At 32.2% G+C, this 17,055-nt stretch overlaps 8 protein-coding genes across 8 annotated transcripts, besides 3 other annotated features; 1 reads left to right on the top strand and 7 right to left on the bottom strand.

Annotated features, from left to right (window-relative positions):
• Positions 1-4,014: part of a mobile genetic element that runs on past the window's edge.
• On the bottom strand, positions 80-1,031 carry TVAGG3_0922080 (DNA/RNA polymerase superfamily; the record flags this gene model as incomplete). The annotated part of the gene is made up of 1 exon (XM_051252284.1): positions 80-1,031. A coding segment is annotated over one exon (952 nt), but the record flags the coding sequence as incomplete, so codon positions are not given.
• TVAGG3_0922070 (uncharacterized protein) lies at positions 2,010-2,723 on the bottom strand (the record flags this gene model as incomplete). Its single annotated transcript, XM_051252283.1, has 1 exon — positions 2,010-2,723. A coding segment is annotated over one exon (714 nt), but the record flags the coding sequence as incomplete, so codon positions are not given.
• TVAGG3_0922060 (uncharacterized protein) lies at positions 2,764-3,882 on the bottom strand (the record flags this gene model as incomplete). The annotated part of the gene is made up of 1 exon (XM_051252282.1): positions 2,764-3,882. One exon carries the CDS (start codon positions 3,880-3,882, stop codon positions 2,764-2,766), a length of 1,119 nt encoding a protein of 372 aa, XP_051077856.1.
• Positions 4,015-10,584: 6,570 nt separating the features above from the next.
• TVAGG3_0922040 (anaphase promoting complex subunit 4 (APC4) family) lies at positions 10,585-12,084 on the bottom strand (the record flags this gene model as incomplete). The annotated part of the gene is made up of 1 exon (XM_001299458.1): positions 10,585-12,084. One exon carries the CDS (start codon positions 12,082-12,084, stop codon positions 10,585-10,587), a length of 1,500 nt encoding a protein of 499 aa, XP_001299459.1.
• Positions 12,085-12,163: 79 nt separating this feature from the next.
• Positions 12,164-12,535, bottom strand: TVAGG3_0922030 (uncharacterized protein; the record flags this gene model as incomplete). Its single annotated transcript, XM_001299457.1, has 1 exon — positions 12,164-12,535. The coding sequence occupies one exon, from the start codon at positions 12,533-12,535 to the stop codon at positions 12,164-12,166; it is 372 nt and encodes a 123-aa protein (XP_001299458.1).
• Positions 12,536-12,777: 242 nt separating this feature from the next.
• Positions 12,778-13,716, top strand: TVAGG3_0922020 (uncharacterized protein; the record flags this gene model as incomplete). Its single annotated transcript, XM_001299456.2, has 1 exon — positions 12,786-13,676. One exon carries the CDS (start codon positions 12,786-12,788, stop codon positions 13,674-13,676), a length of 891 nt encoding a protein of 296 aa, XP_001299457.1.
• A 59-nt stretch (positions 13,717-13,775) lies between these two features.
• Positions 13,776-14,594, bottom strand: TVAGG3_0922010 (uncharacterized protein; the record flags this gene model as incomplete). The annotated part of the gene is made up of 1 exon (XM_001299455.1): positions 13,819-14,574. The coding sequence occupies one exon, from the start codon at positions 14,572-14,574 to the stop codon at positions 13,819-13,821; it is 756 nt and encodes a 251-aa protein (XP_001299456.1).
• A 380-nt stretch (positions 14,595-14,974) lies between these two features.
• Positions 14,975-15,958: a mobile genetic element.
• Positions 15,959-17,055: part of a mobile genetic element that runs on past the window's edge.
• TVAGG3_0921990 (protein of unknown function, DUF4107 family) lies at positions 16,630-17,028 on the bottom strand (the record flags this gene model as incomplete). Its single annotated transcript, XM_051252281.1, has 1 exon — positions 16,630-17,028. A coding segment is annotated over one exon (399 nt), but the record flags the coding sequence as incomplete, so codon positions are not given.

The following is a 17,055-nucleotide window of genomic DNA, read 5'->3' as shown; positions in this document are numbered from 1 at the left end:
GACATACATGCAACGCGTGCCTTCTGTGCATTCATTATTTTAGTCTTTGCGTAATTTTGTGTATTCATTGCATCGTAACCATATGATCCATTAAGTGAAATCTTGCAAAATAAACTTTTTCCTTTATTTCCTTTTAATTCAGCCTTTTGTCTTTCGTTCATAAATTTGTTCGCAAATTCATTAAAGCAAGTGTTTTTCGTAAATGTTAAAATTGATTGAATGTCATCGATGATAAAATGAAATCTGTCGATTAGATACCATAGATAATAAGAAGAAAATGGTTGATATTGGTTGTGTGTTGATGCTAACTGAGTTAATTTTCTTTGTTTCTGGTCAACCGGTAGATTGTTTGATTTCATGTAATTATACATAAAACTACCAATTGTTTTTTCATCTGTGATAATATCTAAGTTTCTTATTATCGGTAAAAAGTTTATGTAATCATTAATGTATTTTTCATCAATGTGACCCTTTACTTCAGCCACGAATAAAGTATTTTTCTTCTTAATTATTCCCAGTGCTTTTGCTTTCTTTGTTGCTGTATCACAAATGATAACACCATTCAATCTTCCCGGCATATACATTTTATGGTCAGTATATTGAATGAAATCATGAGGATTAGATGAAAATGATGAAGGATATAATGAATTAAAATCAACACCAACGAAATGAGTCATAATGTTGGTGGTGTCCTCATTTGATACAGTTTTAGTTTCTGGATTATATGAAAGTTTATTAATGTGTGTGACTCCTTTAAGATTAACACGATGTTGAACATTTGATAGACCACCACTAATTCCATTACGGAGAATGTGATAAGCTTCAACCGAATCTAAAGTCATTGGTAAATTATTTTTTAATGCATAATTTCTTAAATTGATTCTTAAACGTTGAACATCTTCATCTTTATTTGATTTTACGACATTGCAATAACAACACATTAACTGACAATTTCCTTTAGTATGTGGTTTTTCATTATCGATTCTATCCAATGTTGGTTTATTTGCATATGTAAACGCTTTACCACACATTTTGCATTTAGATGAAAGGATTAAATCATGATAGTATTGAAAATCATCCATTGAAACATTATTTTTAGTATCTCTTTCTGCTTTTTCATCTTGTTTCTTATATGATTCAATTTTATATTTCCAATACTTTTTCGTTAATTCAAAACTTGATTCTATCTCTTCCTCAGGATATTTTTCATTAGGATTAAAGTCTTTATATGCTAAAGCGTAACGAATCATTGAAGCATTCGATGATAAAGAAACATTATGAAGCATGTCAATTTTATAAACAAATGTTTCTTCAATAATTTTATCGATTGGGTCAATCATAATTTCAACATCTTTATTGCAATAATGAATAAAATATTCTAATCTATTCTTAAAATTTTTAGCATCATTGAGATATATTTGATAATCACTATCTGATATAGTTTCTTGAGTTAATGCTGAATAAAATGAATCTTTCGTGAATGGTTCCTCTTTATATAATTCTTCTTCGTAATTTTCCCACGTGATGAATTGATAAGGGAAAAAGGATTTAACACGTGATTTATTGTTTCCGAAATCTTGAGTGAATTGGTCTAATGTCCCACCCGCTATATAATTTCTGATGTCAATAAATCTTAATTCATATGGAACGTTTGTTTTCTTTACAATGATTTGCTTAAATTGTGAAGATGAACCCAGCATTGATTTTATTTTCCATTTTGCAGTGTTTAAATCACGAAGAATTAAATTTAATTCAAACTTTCCCGAATTAAAACCTATGATATTCACTTTATTGAATTCCTCATCTAGAAGTTCTTTAAATGCTTCCTTCTGTTTTTCATTTATTGTTTGCGACTTCAATAATTCTTCATATTGTTCAATATTTGATTTAGCAACTAATGAACAGGTTGAAAATAAAAACTCAATCCAATCAGAAATAAAAGAATCATTCGAAGTTAAACAAAAATTCCTCGTATATGTTTTTTCATTTAATTTAACCGTTGATGATACCATGAATGGTTTTAAGTAAGCGTTCAAAGTTGCACACTCAGAAAGTTGTAATTCTTCTTTAGTCTCTAATGTTTCAAAGTCAAAAGTAATATAATATCTTGTCGGTTGATAATATTCCTGCAAATTGTGAGCTAATAACCACTGATATATCTTTTGTTTCGTAATATGTGGTGCATATGGTTGCTGGGTCTTTTGCAACTGAACGTCTTGAATTAATCTCCCATTATTTTCTTTACATTTCTCACAATGCTTTAAAAATCTTCTTTGGTTTTTCCTTTCTGGATCATCACGGATAGAATAAACTTCTTCTTTACAATATGGACAAACTTTATAGCCGGTGAGTGCTTCAACGTCTGTTATTCTGTCAGCGTGAAGTTTTCCACATGGACTCTGTGTTAATAAAATATTTACTGTTTCAAATTCTGGATCTATCATTATTGTTTCCACTAATGGAAAGTCTACCTTATTTATGTCCACGTCTTCTGGTTGAGGATCGCAATAATAGAAATCAATATTAACATTTAACATTCTCGCTAATCTCTCACTTTCTGATGAAATGTCAAACCCATCATATGCATCTATTGCTTCATTTAAATAGCTCCTACGAGTTTTAGGATTAACACCATCAGGAATGTTATAGAAGCGTTTAAATAACCTTCTACCTTCTGCTCTAATTTGATTATCATTCATTTTAGCTGTTCCGTTTTTGTTCATTTATGTAAGAATAAAAAATTAAAAAAATAAACTTTATTTTTCAAAGCCCATAAAATGAATTAAGAACACATAAATTTTTATCATCTGCGACGTGACGAATACATTTTAATTTACTCAAGAATGTGTACCCTGATACATTAAATCTAATTCCTGTCTTATTTAATTTCACAACTTTGAAAAGGAATGTATGAATAGCTATAAAATGATGAGAAGATGTTTTATGGGTTGCTTCCATTTTTTCTGAAATAAATGAATAAATATAATGCTTATATGTTTTCATATCTTTTATGTTCTTAATAACGAATGGTATAGACCTTTCCACTTCATCTTCCTTCGGTGCTGTTCTTTCATATGAAACATTATTGGTATCTTCAACAATGAAACCACAATCACACAAAATTTTATAGGTTCCAATGGTTTCTTTTGATATTTTATCTAATAAATCAAAAACTTTATCAACACCTGTGCATTTATTTAAATAATAATTTGTGTAAATATCATGATCTTCTTTCTTAATCGTATTAGTTGCATATGTCACGTTTTTAAGAGCTTTTTTGAATTTTTCGGAATCGAGAGGGGGTGAAAGTAAGATACAAGGGTATTCTTCATTATCAATAAATTGTAACTTATGTTTACGAATAAATTTAGTACCTTCTTCTGAAAGTGTTTCGTCTATTTCACCATCTAATAAATTTTGTGTTGATTCTGAGACATAATTTTTATATCTTTCTTCATGTGATTTCTGAACTTCTGATTCTGAAGCTGGGATATTCATTAAACCCTCTACTTCATTTTCATTATATTTTTCAACTTCTCTTAATTCCTTAATTTTTTCATCTATTTCATCTCTTATTTTTTCCAATCTTTCAATTTCAATTTCATCATATTCATCATCATCTTTTATCCGTTCTTCATAATATTCAGGGAAAACATCAGGTTCTTTTGGTTTTTCTTCTTTTTCAGATGTGGGATATAAGAAATTTATAACATCATCTTTATTCATTTTTCCATCATAATCAAATTCATTTAAGAACTCGGCAAATTTTTGACAATTTCTTAAATAATATTTATCAACTTCATAACCCGCCTCCTCTAATATATCCTTTATTTCCTCGTTTGTGAATCCTAATTTTTTAACATCGTTAGTTTTGACACTCATTTCAAACAAAATAAAAATAAAATATTCAAAATTGTAAGACATAAATGTTTAAAGTTTATTTTTCATTCATGAAAATAATTATTTCTAATTTCTTTTACTCTCTCGTATATACTAGATTTAAAGAATTCAGGATTTAAACAATGTTTAATTAATTGCGGAATATCTGACATCATCTATATATAGCTTCTTTTGTAAAAGATAAAAAATAAATTATTTTAAAATGGCGTGTGGGCAATTTTAACGACATTTTTAACGCGATACGAGCGTAAGTCCATAGAATGTGTTTTGAGGGAAACTATAAAAATCCAAAATAGAGGTAAGTGCGCCATTATTACCTGCGAAGTTACATGGAATAAATCGAAGAGTAAGTACAAGATGATCTTGCATCTTTCCAAGTAAATGAAATTTATTAAAATTAAGATGATAATATTCATTTATAGTATGTGTATGATGTGTTTTCAAAATTTCTTCAAATAAAATGCAATGATAATTTTTGAATAATTTTTTCTTGTGTATATTTCATTTTTTATTAGTGAAAATATCATTACATCAATAAGGAAAGCACAATCCAAATTCATATTAGTTAAATTAATCTACGACCAAAAGCCCGCCAAATTTGAATTAAACACGTTTTTTGATAAAAGTGTCATTTATGATTGTTGCATTTAGGGATAGTAGCCAATTTCGGTACCAATCTTGAAAATGCCTCGCCATGCCCGCAACATGGAAGAGAAGTATTGGTTTGATATTGAACTATCAATCAATGCAAACTGAATCACCTTGTCATGTTGCTCCACAGATACAGCAGTCTGAGTCCCTCGCTTGGTCATGTTGCTCCACAGATACAGCAGTCTGAGTCCCTCGCTTGGTCATGTTGCTCCACAGATACAGCAGTCTGAGTCCCTCGCTTGGTCATGTTGCTCCACAGATACAGCAGTCTGAGTCCCTCGCTTGGTCATGTTGCTCCACAGATACAGCAGTCTGAGTCCCTCGCTTGGTCATGTTGCTCCACAGATACAGCAGTCTGAGTCCCTCGCTTGGTCATATCACACCAGATAAATAAAAGTTCAGCTTCACAATACTTACCTGCTCTATTATGTGATTTTTTCCAACTATCATATGTTAGTTGTTGTATTGAAGTTGAGTATGAAAGAATAATGTTGCAAGATTTCTCACCAAATAAAAAATCATTAAAGAACATTTTATTCTTTGAAAATGTATTTATGTTGAAAATAATGGAAGATGTTATTCTTGTTAGTTAGTTTACGAAGTTCTTTTGGAAGAAATTTGTTGAATATCTTTATTTTGAATGGGAATGAACTTAGGAAATTCACCACGAGCTCTTGAATAGGCAGAATTGTAATGGATGATTAGCTATGATGGGATTATACGATGTTGGTTTGTTCTAGAATGATTAAAAAGTTTTCAGGTAATGTGCTGATGCATTACAAAAGATGGAAATTATTTAAATAATAACATAGTTTAATAATATTCAATTTAACTGATTAAATATTTGAAAAATTATCTAATTAGGATTTTTTTAGTTTGAAAAGTTAATTTTAGGCATAGTGTATAAAATAAAAAGCATCTACCGTGTCAGAAAATCGAAAAGTTTTCCAAAAAAATCATAAATTTCAAATTTTGAAATAAAAATTGGTACTTTTTAATATGTAAAATAAGAAAATGTATTTTTTTTGAAAAATTTAGATAGAGTAGTTCTCTTTGTATCTAAGAGGAGTGAATTTTTTTTCTTTAACAAGATCTGGAAACGAACAATTGAAATTTATTTTATCAATATCAGGAGGAAAAGTTAAGATTCAATATGGGATTGGTTGGGTGTAAGGTAGAGGAACTATTGTGTGATAGTTGATGCTTAGAGTTGAAATTGAAGGAAAATAAAACGATAAAAATAAAATGAATACTACCATGGACCCGTCAGTAATAGGTAGTGAAGAGAATAAATCATCCTTACCTCATACAACAACTCATCCTTACCTCAGACAACAACTCATCCTTACCTCAGTCATTGACTCATCCTTACCTCAGTCATAGACTCATCCTTACTTCAGACAACAACTCATCCTTACCTCAGTCATTGACTCATCCTTACCTCAGACAACAACTCATCCTTACCTCAGTCATAGACTCATCCTTACCTCAGTCATTGACTCATCATTACCTCAGACAAAAAGTCATCCTTACCTTAGTCATAGACTCATCCTTACCTCAGACAACAACTCATCCTTACCTCAGTCATAGACTCATCCTTACCTCAGTCATTGACTTATCCTTACCTCAGACAAAAAGTCATCCTTACCTCAGACAAAAAGTCATCCTTACCTCAGTCATTGACTCATCCTTACCTCAGACAACAACTCATCCTTACCTCAGACAACAACTCATCCTTACCTCAGACAAAAAGTCATCCTTACCTCAGTCATAGACTCATCCTTACCTCAGACAACAACTCATCCTTACCTTAGTCATAGACTCATCCTTACCTCAGACAACAACTCATCCTTACCTCAGTCATAGACTCATCCTTACCTCAGACAACAACTCATCCTTACCTCAGTCATTGACTCATCCTTACCTCAGTCATAGACTCATCCTTACCTCAGACAACAACTCATCCTTACCTCAGTCATAGACTCATCCTTACCTCAGACAACAACTCATCCTTACCTTAGTCATAGACTCATCCTTACCTCATACAACAACTCATCCTTAGCTGAGACAACAAGTCATCTTTACCTCAGTCATAGACTCATCCTTACCTCAGTCATTGACTCATCCTTACCTCAGACAACAACTCATCCTTACCTCAGTCATAGACTCATCCTTACCTCAGTCATTGACTCATCCTTACCTCAGTCATAGACTCATCCTTACCTCAGTCATAGACTCATCCTTACCTCAGTCATTGACTCATCCTTACCTCAGTCATAGACTCATCCTTACCTCAGTCATAGACTCATCCTTACCTCAGTCATAGACTCATCCTTACCTCAGTCATAGACTCATCATTACCTCAGTCATTGACTCATCCTTACCTCAGTCATAGACTCATCCTTACCTCAGTCATTGACTCATCCTTACCTCAGTCATAGACTCATCCTTACCTCAGTCATAGACTCATCCTTACCTCAGTCATTGACTCATCCTTACCTCAGACAAAAAGTCATCCTTACCTCAGACAAAAAGTCATCCTTACCTCAGACAACAACTCATCCTTACCTCAGTCATAGACTCATCCTTACCTCAGTCATAGACTCATCCTTACCTCAGTCATTGACTTATCCTTACCTCAGTCATAGACTCATCCTTACCTCAGTCATAGACTCATCCTTACCTCAGTCATAGACTCATCCTTACCTTAGTCATAGACTCATCCTTACCTCAGTCATAGACTCATCCTTACCTCAGTCATTGACTTATCCTTACCTCAGTCATAGACTCATCCTTACCTCAGTCATAGACTCATCCTTACCTCAGACAACAACTCATCCTTACCTCAGTCATAGACTCATCCTTACCTCAGACAACAACTCATCCTTACCTCAGTCATAGACTCATCCTTACCTCAGACAACAACTCATCCTTACCTCAGACAACAACTCATCCTTACCTCAGTCATTGACTCATCCTTACCTCAGTCATTGACTCATCCTTACCTCAGTCATTGACTCATCCTTACCTCAGTCTAAGGAATATATATAAGAAATTATAGTGTTGGATGTCTCTGAGAGAAACTGAGTGTTGGATGTCAAAGAGAGACTGAGTGTTGGATATCCGTCTCTTATTATATAATTATTTCACATATTAATTAATTTATACCCACGAATAAAATCTTTGATAACTCAATGAATACTTGTCCAAATCTGATTTTCCAGTGATTCTGAATCTACACCGGCCAGAGATTCATATTTCGTTGCCAAATCGCGAAAATATTCATTATTGACAAAGTTATATCTATAATAGTATTGAACTAAAATATGGTTTTGAAAATTTAATATAATAAAATTATTTTGAATTTAAATGTAAAGTTCTGGTAAGGAGTTAAATTAAGAAAGAATAATTGAGTAATTGAGTGATATTTGATAAGTTAGGGAGAAAATTTCACATACATTGAAGTAAATATATGTTATTGCAAGAGTTAGGATGAGTCTATGACTGAGGTAAGGATGAGTCTATGACTGAGGTAAGGATGAGTCAATGACTGAGGTAAGGATGAGTCAATGACTGAGGTAAGGATGAGTCAATGACTGAGGTAAGGATGAGTTGTTGTCTGAGGTAAGGATGAGTTGTTGTCTGAGGTAAGGATGAGTTGTTGTCTGAGGTAAGGATGAGTCAATGACTGAGGTAAGGATGAGTCTATGACTGAGGTAAGGATGAGTTGTTGTCTGAGGTAAGGATGAGTCAATGACTGAGGTAAGGATGAGTCTATGACTGAGGTAAGGATAAGTCAATGACTGAGGTAAGGATGAGTATATGACTGAGGTAATGATGAGTCTATGACTGAGGTAATGATGAGTCTATGACTGAGGTAAGGATGAGTCTATGACTGAGGTAAGGATGAGTCTATGACTGAGTTAAGGATGAGTCTATGACTGAGGTAAGGATGAGTCTATGACTGAGGTAAGGATGAGTCTTGTGAGGTAAGGATGAGTCTATGACTGAGGTAAGGATGAGTTGTTGTCTGAGGTAAGGATGAGTCTATGACTGAGGTAAGGATGAGTTGTTGTCTGAGGTAAGGATGAGTTGTTGACTGAGGTAAGGATGAGTTGTTGTCTGAGGTAAGGATGAGTTGTTGTCTGAGGTAAGGATGAGTCAATGACTGAGGTAAGGATAAGTCAATGACTGAGGTAAGGATGAGTCTATGACTGAGGTAAGGATGAGTCTATGACTGAGGTAAGGATGAGTCATGACTGAGGTAAGGATGAGTCTATGACTGAGGTAAGGATGAGTCTATGACTGAGGTAAGGATGAGTCAATGACTGAGGTAAGGATGAGTCTATGACTGAGGTAAGGATGAGTCAATGACTGAGGTAAGGATGAGTCTATGACTGAGGTAAGGATGAGTTGTTGTCTGAAGTAAGGATGAGTCTATGACTGAGGTAAGGATGAGTCTATGACTGAGGTAAGGATGAGTTGTTGTCTGAGGTAAGGATGAGTTGTTGTCTGAGGTAAGGATGAGTTGTTGTCTGAGGTAAGGATGAGTCTATGACTAAGGTAAGGATGAGTTGTTGTCTGAGGTAAGGATGAGTCTATGACTAAGGTAAGGATGAGTTGTTGTCTGAGGTAAGGATGAGTCTATGACTGAGGTAAGGATGAGTTGTTGTCTGAGGTAAGGATGAGTCAATGACTGAGGTAAGGATCATTCCATTCCACATATATCACAACACCTACACCTTACACAACCCACAAATCATCTCCAAATTTCTTTTCAGAACTTCTTTTAAATGAGCATTTTTCAATCAACAAACATCCCTTCTTTTGCCCGCACAAAAGGTTTCAGATGTTATATTGTTCCAGAAACTCATGAAACAAAGTTCTAAATGAAAATCCACGGAATGAGCTTGTTCAATAGCATTATCAATAAAAAGAAATCTATGGTATCGCCCGCACAATACCAAAAGATTCCATTTTGTAATGAATGATTACTATGATCCAAGGATGGTTCCGTAGACTTGAAAATTTTAAATTGGAGGTTTAATTCAAATTTGGCGGGCTTTTGGTCGTAGATTAATTTAACTAATATGAATTTGGATTGTGCTTTCCTTATTGATGTAATGATATTTTCACTAATAAAAAATGAAATATACACAAGAAAAAATTATTCAAAAATTATCATTGCATTTTATTTGAAGAAATTTTGAAAACACATCATACACATACTATAAATGAATATTATCATCTTAATTTTAATAAATTTCATTTACTTGGAAAGATGCAAGATCATCTTGTACTTACTCTTCGATTTATTCCATGTAACTTCGCAGGTAATAATGGCGCACTTACCTCTATTTTGGATTTTTATAGTTTCCCTCAAAACACATTCTATGGACTTACGCTCGTATCGCGTTAAAAATGTCGTTAAAATTGCCCACACGCCATTTTAAAATAATTTATTTTTTAAATGATTTATAAATAAATATATTTTAATGCATCGTCTATATATAGATGCAGCAATAAAAGTCACACAACCCGCTCTCATATACTACTGGAATAAATACAATATTTTATATAAATTTTTGATTTATTCGGGGTTTAATAAATATATTGGATTAATTTATTATAATACTTAAAAATAAGTGTATTTATAAATACGATTTTAATAACAGATCATAAATTATTTTAATAAACGAAAAGATTTCATCCACAACAAAGATCCGATCAAAAATATTAAAAATCATCTTTAGTTCCAAAAGTAGATTATTTGCCCTTTCATTTTATAAATTCATATCAACCACTTTCTATATATTTTCGACAGTCACATAATACAGAAACAATGAATTCTTTGTCATTTGAGAAAATTTATTGAAATACTATACTATTGTCTGAAGTAAAGTAACTAAGCAGCACGGTCGCCATCTAAGTAAGGCTAGGCATCAGTGCCATCAGACTTTACATTACAATTTCTGATAGATAAGCCTTTGTGTCATTATATAAGAGAGAACAATTAAAATTAAAGTAACAGTTTTATTCTTCATCTTCTTCTGCAATAGATTCAAGATCAACGACTGAAAATAGCTTATTTGACGATTGTAATAAAGCCAAGCGTCTATTACTAATGTCATAAGCAATTATATTTTCTGTAGGAACACTTAACATTCCTTGAGTTTCTTCTTCTTCTGTTGGTCTCCCGAACATCTGGAAAAATGATTTTTCTTCAGATTTAGAAAAGACTCCAATGCAACCATCACCAAAGGGAAATGCAATATCAATGATATAATCGGATTGGAATTTGCTTCTTTCACCAGTATCAAGATTCAATAATGAAAATTCATTTTGGGAAACAGTAGTAACGAAAGATTTGTTCAGGATAGAGTAGTTCCCTTCTAATATGAATGTCGAACAAAGTTTCGATTCAAACATTGGAACAGATTCAGTTTTATTATGAATAGAAATTGAATGAATTGGAAAGTACTTAAAGAACTTAGATAAAAACTCATAATATGATGAACATGATATGCTATTTTTATCTAAGATTTCTAGGATAGGATGAGAAGTTGAAAAAATTTCAAAAGTAGCGTTAAGAAATCCTTCAAGTCTTGATATTGTTTCCAATATGCTTAGACATTCTTGCAGTTGCGGGATTGACTTTTCATATTGAAGAGTTAAACCGATATCTCTTGGGAAGATTTTTATGGCCAAAGCAACTTGTTGACATGATTTATCAGATTGTAGTAATGCAGGAACTACGTTGGATGCTATAATATCACGAAGTTGGGAAATAAGTTCCTCCACTTGCTTTTTGACATGAACTAAACGAGTTTCACTAATCGGTCTCTCAAACTGTTGTCCAAGCAAAAAACATTTTGAAAACTTTGCGGAGTTCTCTGATAAATCCTTCAACTCATTCCAAAAAACTTGCCATTTGTCATCAAACTCTTTGATACTATTTTTAATAATTTGTGTGTGCAACCAGAATGAAGATAGAGAATCAGATACGGTTTTAATTAAATTGTATTCTAAATGTAGGAATTCTAATTTAAAAACTTGAATAGTTATATAATCTTCATGTAATATGTATACATTATCGTACTGGATTGACAACTCAATCGCATTTTGTTCTAAATGACAACATGAAAGAGCAAAATGAGAATCTGAAAAAATTGTGACAGTATTATTGGCCAAGCCTACACCAATTAATGAAATTTCATTATATTCCGCAAAAGCAATTGCAGTTATTTCAAAATTAAAGCGATTTGATGAAATTATTTTTGTAGTTTCGATATCATACTGGTATAAATTATGATTTTCTGTTGCTATCAGTATCGATTTTCCATCGGGGCTGAAACAGAGATGCGTTGCTTTGGAATTTAATACGATCTGATTGACTCTTGTCCAGTCCATTCGACGTAACTCAACGATTGAGTCACTTCCAGAATAGCAAATGGCTACAATGTCGCGTTTGTCTGACCATTTGACTAGTTTTGAATGATCTTGGAGACTTCCAGTCTTAAAAGAATCAAGCATAGAGTAGACGTTTATTAATTTTTTTTTGAAAAGATCTGAATTGAAAATTTTATAAAAAAACAAACAATTTACTTTTTATTTATTTCATAAGGCGCTCAGCTCTAAAAAGCTGTCCGTCTAATATTTGCATAAGATCATCAAGCTGTCGTCGAACTTTTGCTGCTTGTGCTCTGTCTGAAGATCTTCCAGAGTCCATTAAATCAATTAAAGATTTTACATCATGTTGAATTTGCTGAATTTCTCTATAAAGTAGCCTTATCTCCTGTTCTCTAGTTATTTGTGATTGGAATAATGGGTCAGCTTCTTCTTCCTCTTCTTCTCCATCCTCAAAAAAAAAGTTAACTTTGCTGTTGATATCTTTGATTTCATCTAAAACATTCGAAAACTTATTATGAAGAGCTTGGATATCTCGCATGCTGTCTATAAAAACTTGGCCTTCTTCCCGACTCATGATAATACTTTTGTACGTTTACGATAGAGAATTTTTTTCCCTATCCCAAATTCAAAAATCGCAAACATATATTTAGTATCGAAAACAATACACAGATTTATATTGGTTATAAATTTACATTCGATGTAAACTAATCAAAAACTTGCCAAAAAAAATCATAATCAAATTTTCCCGATGTTAAATGATTACTATATGCTTATTTAGCTTTCCGAAGAAAAATTTTCAACGGTGACGATAACTATAATTTTTCATGCTTCTTTCTTTTCTTCAACTCTCATCATCATCAAATGTAGATCACGTTTTTCCTAAATGTAATGAATGGCATACAATCGATTCGGTAACTGCCCTGAATATTTCAAACCCAGGATACTATTGTTATCGTACATCCAATATGAGCATAATCATTGACGGAAGTGCTAAAGTTCAATATTCAAAGCAACAAACTCCAAATGACGCAGATACCTATGAACCCCCAAGTGATGCCAAGCACCTATTAATTTTCCTCAAACAACAGACTGGTTTATTTACTATAGAACAAGAGAAAGATAAACCCGCTACATTTATTTATGCAATCCCAATTAACTCTTTGGAAAAGCCAAAAGATCAAGATCCCCATTATCCGATCGGAAAGAATTTCTACATTTCCAGTAAAGCAAATATTACGCTCAAGTATGTGGAATTAGACAATGGCAATAATGACACGTTTAATTTCTTAATTCTTGGAGAAACCGTTAAAGTCAACACAACTGGCTTTCTTTTTACCGGTTGTATTGAAGATAATGTAAACAAGGGAATTAAGACCGTTACAGATTATAAGGTAAACGGTGAGAAAATTTCTTATGGCCTAATGTCTCCCGATAATGAATCCCTTGCAGTTAACATCGAAGTCAATTCTAAAATATTTGACCCCTATTTAGGAACAATTCCAAACAAAGTTGATTTCTTTTCAGATGAAGATTTAAATTCAGACAAACTATTTTCTGTTGACGTTTCTTTTCTTACCGATATTTTTGACAAATATAATCTAGTCATTAAGTATATTCCATTCGTTATTGTTGGTGTTCTATTTGTTGTCGTTGTTTTTCTTTTCATTATTACTTGTTGTGAAGTTAGGAAATATAAGAAAGCTAAAGCTGATTAAAAAAGGCATTCACTTCTTATTTTATGAAATAAAAAGCATCAATGTTAAACTTTCTTTCTTTTTCTTTCCGTTTTTGTTGGTTTATATACATAAATGGAAAACAAAAAATAAAGACTATTTAAAACATAACATACATAAATATTTATAGCAAATCAATGGATTCATCCCAATCTGTAAGTTCATCGCTCTTATCCGTTTCGTAATCAAGAAGTGAGTAATTTAAAATGAGCTTTCGCTTGAATTTTCTTAACTGATTTTCTGATTCATTATCTGTTAATCTATGGCTTCGGGTGTAATTGAGTCCATATCTTCTTTTTGTAGAGTTTTTAATTTTTTCAAGCAACTCTTCAGATTCTTTCGTATCGAGGCAGTCTTTTGATTTATCCCATGGTCGCTTGGGCCACCAAGTTGGAATAATCGTTTCTTCGAAATGTGTTTTAAAATCTCCAGCTTCTTCTAATTCAATATCTGTAAAATTAAGATCATCCTTTTCTTTTTCAAGATTTGGAACCATTCCTGGATGCAGGTGAACATGATCTTCGCCGAGATTAATCCTTCTTTCTAAGAGAGATAATCTTAGGTGTTTTTTGCTCATGTCAAAATTATTCATGATACTTAAATCTTCTGAAGTATCTTCATTAAATTTTCCTTCCCATAATGGGGTAATAATTGTTTGAGAATCTGGAATGTTCTGAATTTTAGTTTTATCATCTTCTGCGCTTGAATCAGATGAAGGTGTTGATGATGTTGTTGAGGAAGAAGTAGATTCGCTTGATGATTCCTCTTCTTCAGCTTCTGGCGTAACATCTTCCTCCTCTCCTTCTTCGGAGAAGTTTTCTGTTGACTCAGATGACCAATCAGAAGCCGAAGGAGAGTTGAGGCTTTTCCTTTTTCCCATTCTTGGCTTGAAAAAAAAAGGGTTTAGGAATTTAAATGAAGAAAATTATAGGTTTCAAAGATGTATAATTATTATAAGTGGAAATATTGTGTTCATTCTGTTAAGTCAGAATTACTCGAATAGTAGTAGGGTATGAAGGGTTGTGTGACTTTTTTTGTAAACGTAAGAATTCATACAATATTGAACGATTTTGTATCATTTTTTTTAACATATGAAGTAAAAAATGTATGATTCTTACGGTTTTTATTCTTACGTTTTTGAATAAATCAAGATTTAAAAATATTCAAAAATGTAAGACATTTACACTCAGCCCATACATAATGTAATAAACACATTAATAAAATTAACATTAATTTTAAAATAATTTATTTTTCATCTTTTATAAAAGAAGCTATATATAGAGTGGGGGACAAACTCGCCCATTGTCACTTTTTATTAACCTTAAACTTGTAATTTTCATTATTTTTAATTAACATTATTTCTTTCCCAATTCCTGATTTATTTTATTCACTTACTATTAAAAGTCACATTTTAATAAAATATAATAATTTATTTATAGCATTTTTTACTATACTGTAATAAAAAATTAATTATAATAAATTAAATGTTTATTAAATCAAATGTTTTCTTTGCAATAATATTTTTAATGTTGAGTAAACAATGTTGGGATCAAGTGTATCATTTTTCAGACCTTTCTGAACAGCTTCAAGCATACTGATGCATTCGACTTTTTTAAATTGTGTCATTTCTTCGAAATCTCTTGTGACTTTTTGATAACTTTAACACTTCTCTCTGAATCCAGACCTTTAATTTGCAACTTAATCAGGAATGAAGGAACAACACTGGAATATAACTCGATGACAAGTTCATCGAGTCGAAGATTTGGTTGTACACCACTTGTATGTGCCGGATACCATTGTGTCAAATTTTTTCTGAAATTAACTTTAAAAGTACTAAGTAAGATCATGAGATATAGCAATATATGTTTAAACTAACTTATATTTTGGTTGTACACCACTTGTATGTGCCGGATACCATTGTGTCAAATTTTTTCTGAAATTAACTTTAAAAGTACTAAGTAAGATCATGAGATATAGCAATATATGTTTAAACTAACTTATATTTTGGTTGTACACCACTTGTATGTGCCGGATACCATTGTGTCAAATTTTTTCTGAAATTAACTTTAAAAGTACTAAGTAAGATCATGAGATATAGCAATATATGTTTAAACTAACTTATATTTTGGTTGTACACCACTTGTATGTGCCGGATACCATTGTGTCAAATTTTTTCTGAAATTAACTTTAAAAGTACTAAGTAAGATCATGAGATATAGCAATATATGTTTAAACTAACTTATATTTTGGTTGTACACCACTTGAGTTAGTATACAAGTCTCGTGTATGGTGGCACTGCGTTCCACTTTACCCAATACTTGTGAATTTGACACTTTACAAAACCGTTAACGTATATTTTACAACACAAACGACAACACTAACTTAACATTAAATATTTACAAAGCCGCCAACCACTTCACTTCACTAACGAACTCACTAATGTAAAAATAAACGTTCTCACTATCGTTCTCACTAACAACTTCACTAATGTTCTCATAAATTTTCCTCAATATCTTCATCATCAGTGTTAACCCTATTGTAGTCATACTTGAAGCCATAAACTTTCTCTAACTTCTTAACGTACAATTTACATAACTTACCTTCGTCATCGTATGGTTTAATGATATAACTATTTCTATCTTTATAAACAGTCAATGAAAAGTCAACTGGTCTCGGATGTATTTGAAAGAACATGTTATGCTCAGGAAGGAAGAATAAATGTTTAAATGTATGTTTGTTATATGTTTTGATTTGTATGAGTTGCTTTTGTTCTGTCATTACATCCAAATAAAATAAAAATAAAATAAAAAATAAACTTTAAAAATTAATGATATCACCACCCTCACACGTATGAAAACATAGCGCAAAAATAAATTTAGGTGAAGTGGTGAGATGTCACCTGTTTTTTCACCTCTTTTTTCACCCGTTGAATTCATTACTTTATAACTCTCTTCCTTGGTTTCTTTTTAGTTGCTTTCTTCACGTCTGTCTCCAACTTGACTGTCTTTCTTCTTCGTCCGTAATGATACCAATTACTTCCACCAGTCAATGGGTCAAATGGTCTTTCGTAAGGGTTTCCATACATTCCATAGGGACCATACGGAAGAACTACTGGTGGAGGAAGAGTTCCATCGACTCTATTTAAATGCATTGTTTCACCTTTCATCTGGTCATTAAAGTCTTTTGCGTGTTTTGCAAACTCATCGTCCTTTCCTAAAGCATTTTCTGACTCAGTCGCAACCAAATTGGATGCTTTATTTATGAGTCCTATTTTATTTAATCTTAACTTCTTTGCAACCCAGCCTCCAATCTTTCCTTTATTTGCATCTAATGTCTTCGAAACCCTTCCTCCACTCATTTT

This window comes from Trichomonas vaginalis, chromosome I (genome assembly GCF_026262505.1).
Source record: "Trichomonas vaginalis G3 chromosome I, whole genome shotgun sequence".
Classification (NCBI taxonomy): Eukaryota; Parabasalia; order Trichomonadida; family Trichomonadidae; genus Trichomonas; species Trichomonas vaginalis.
This window is presented reverse-complemented; position numbering and strand designations above follow the sequence as displayed.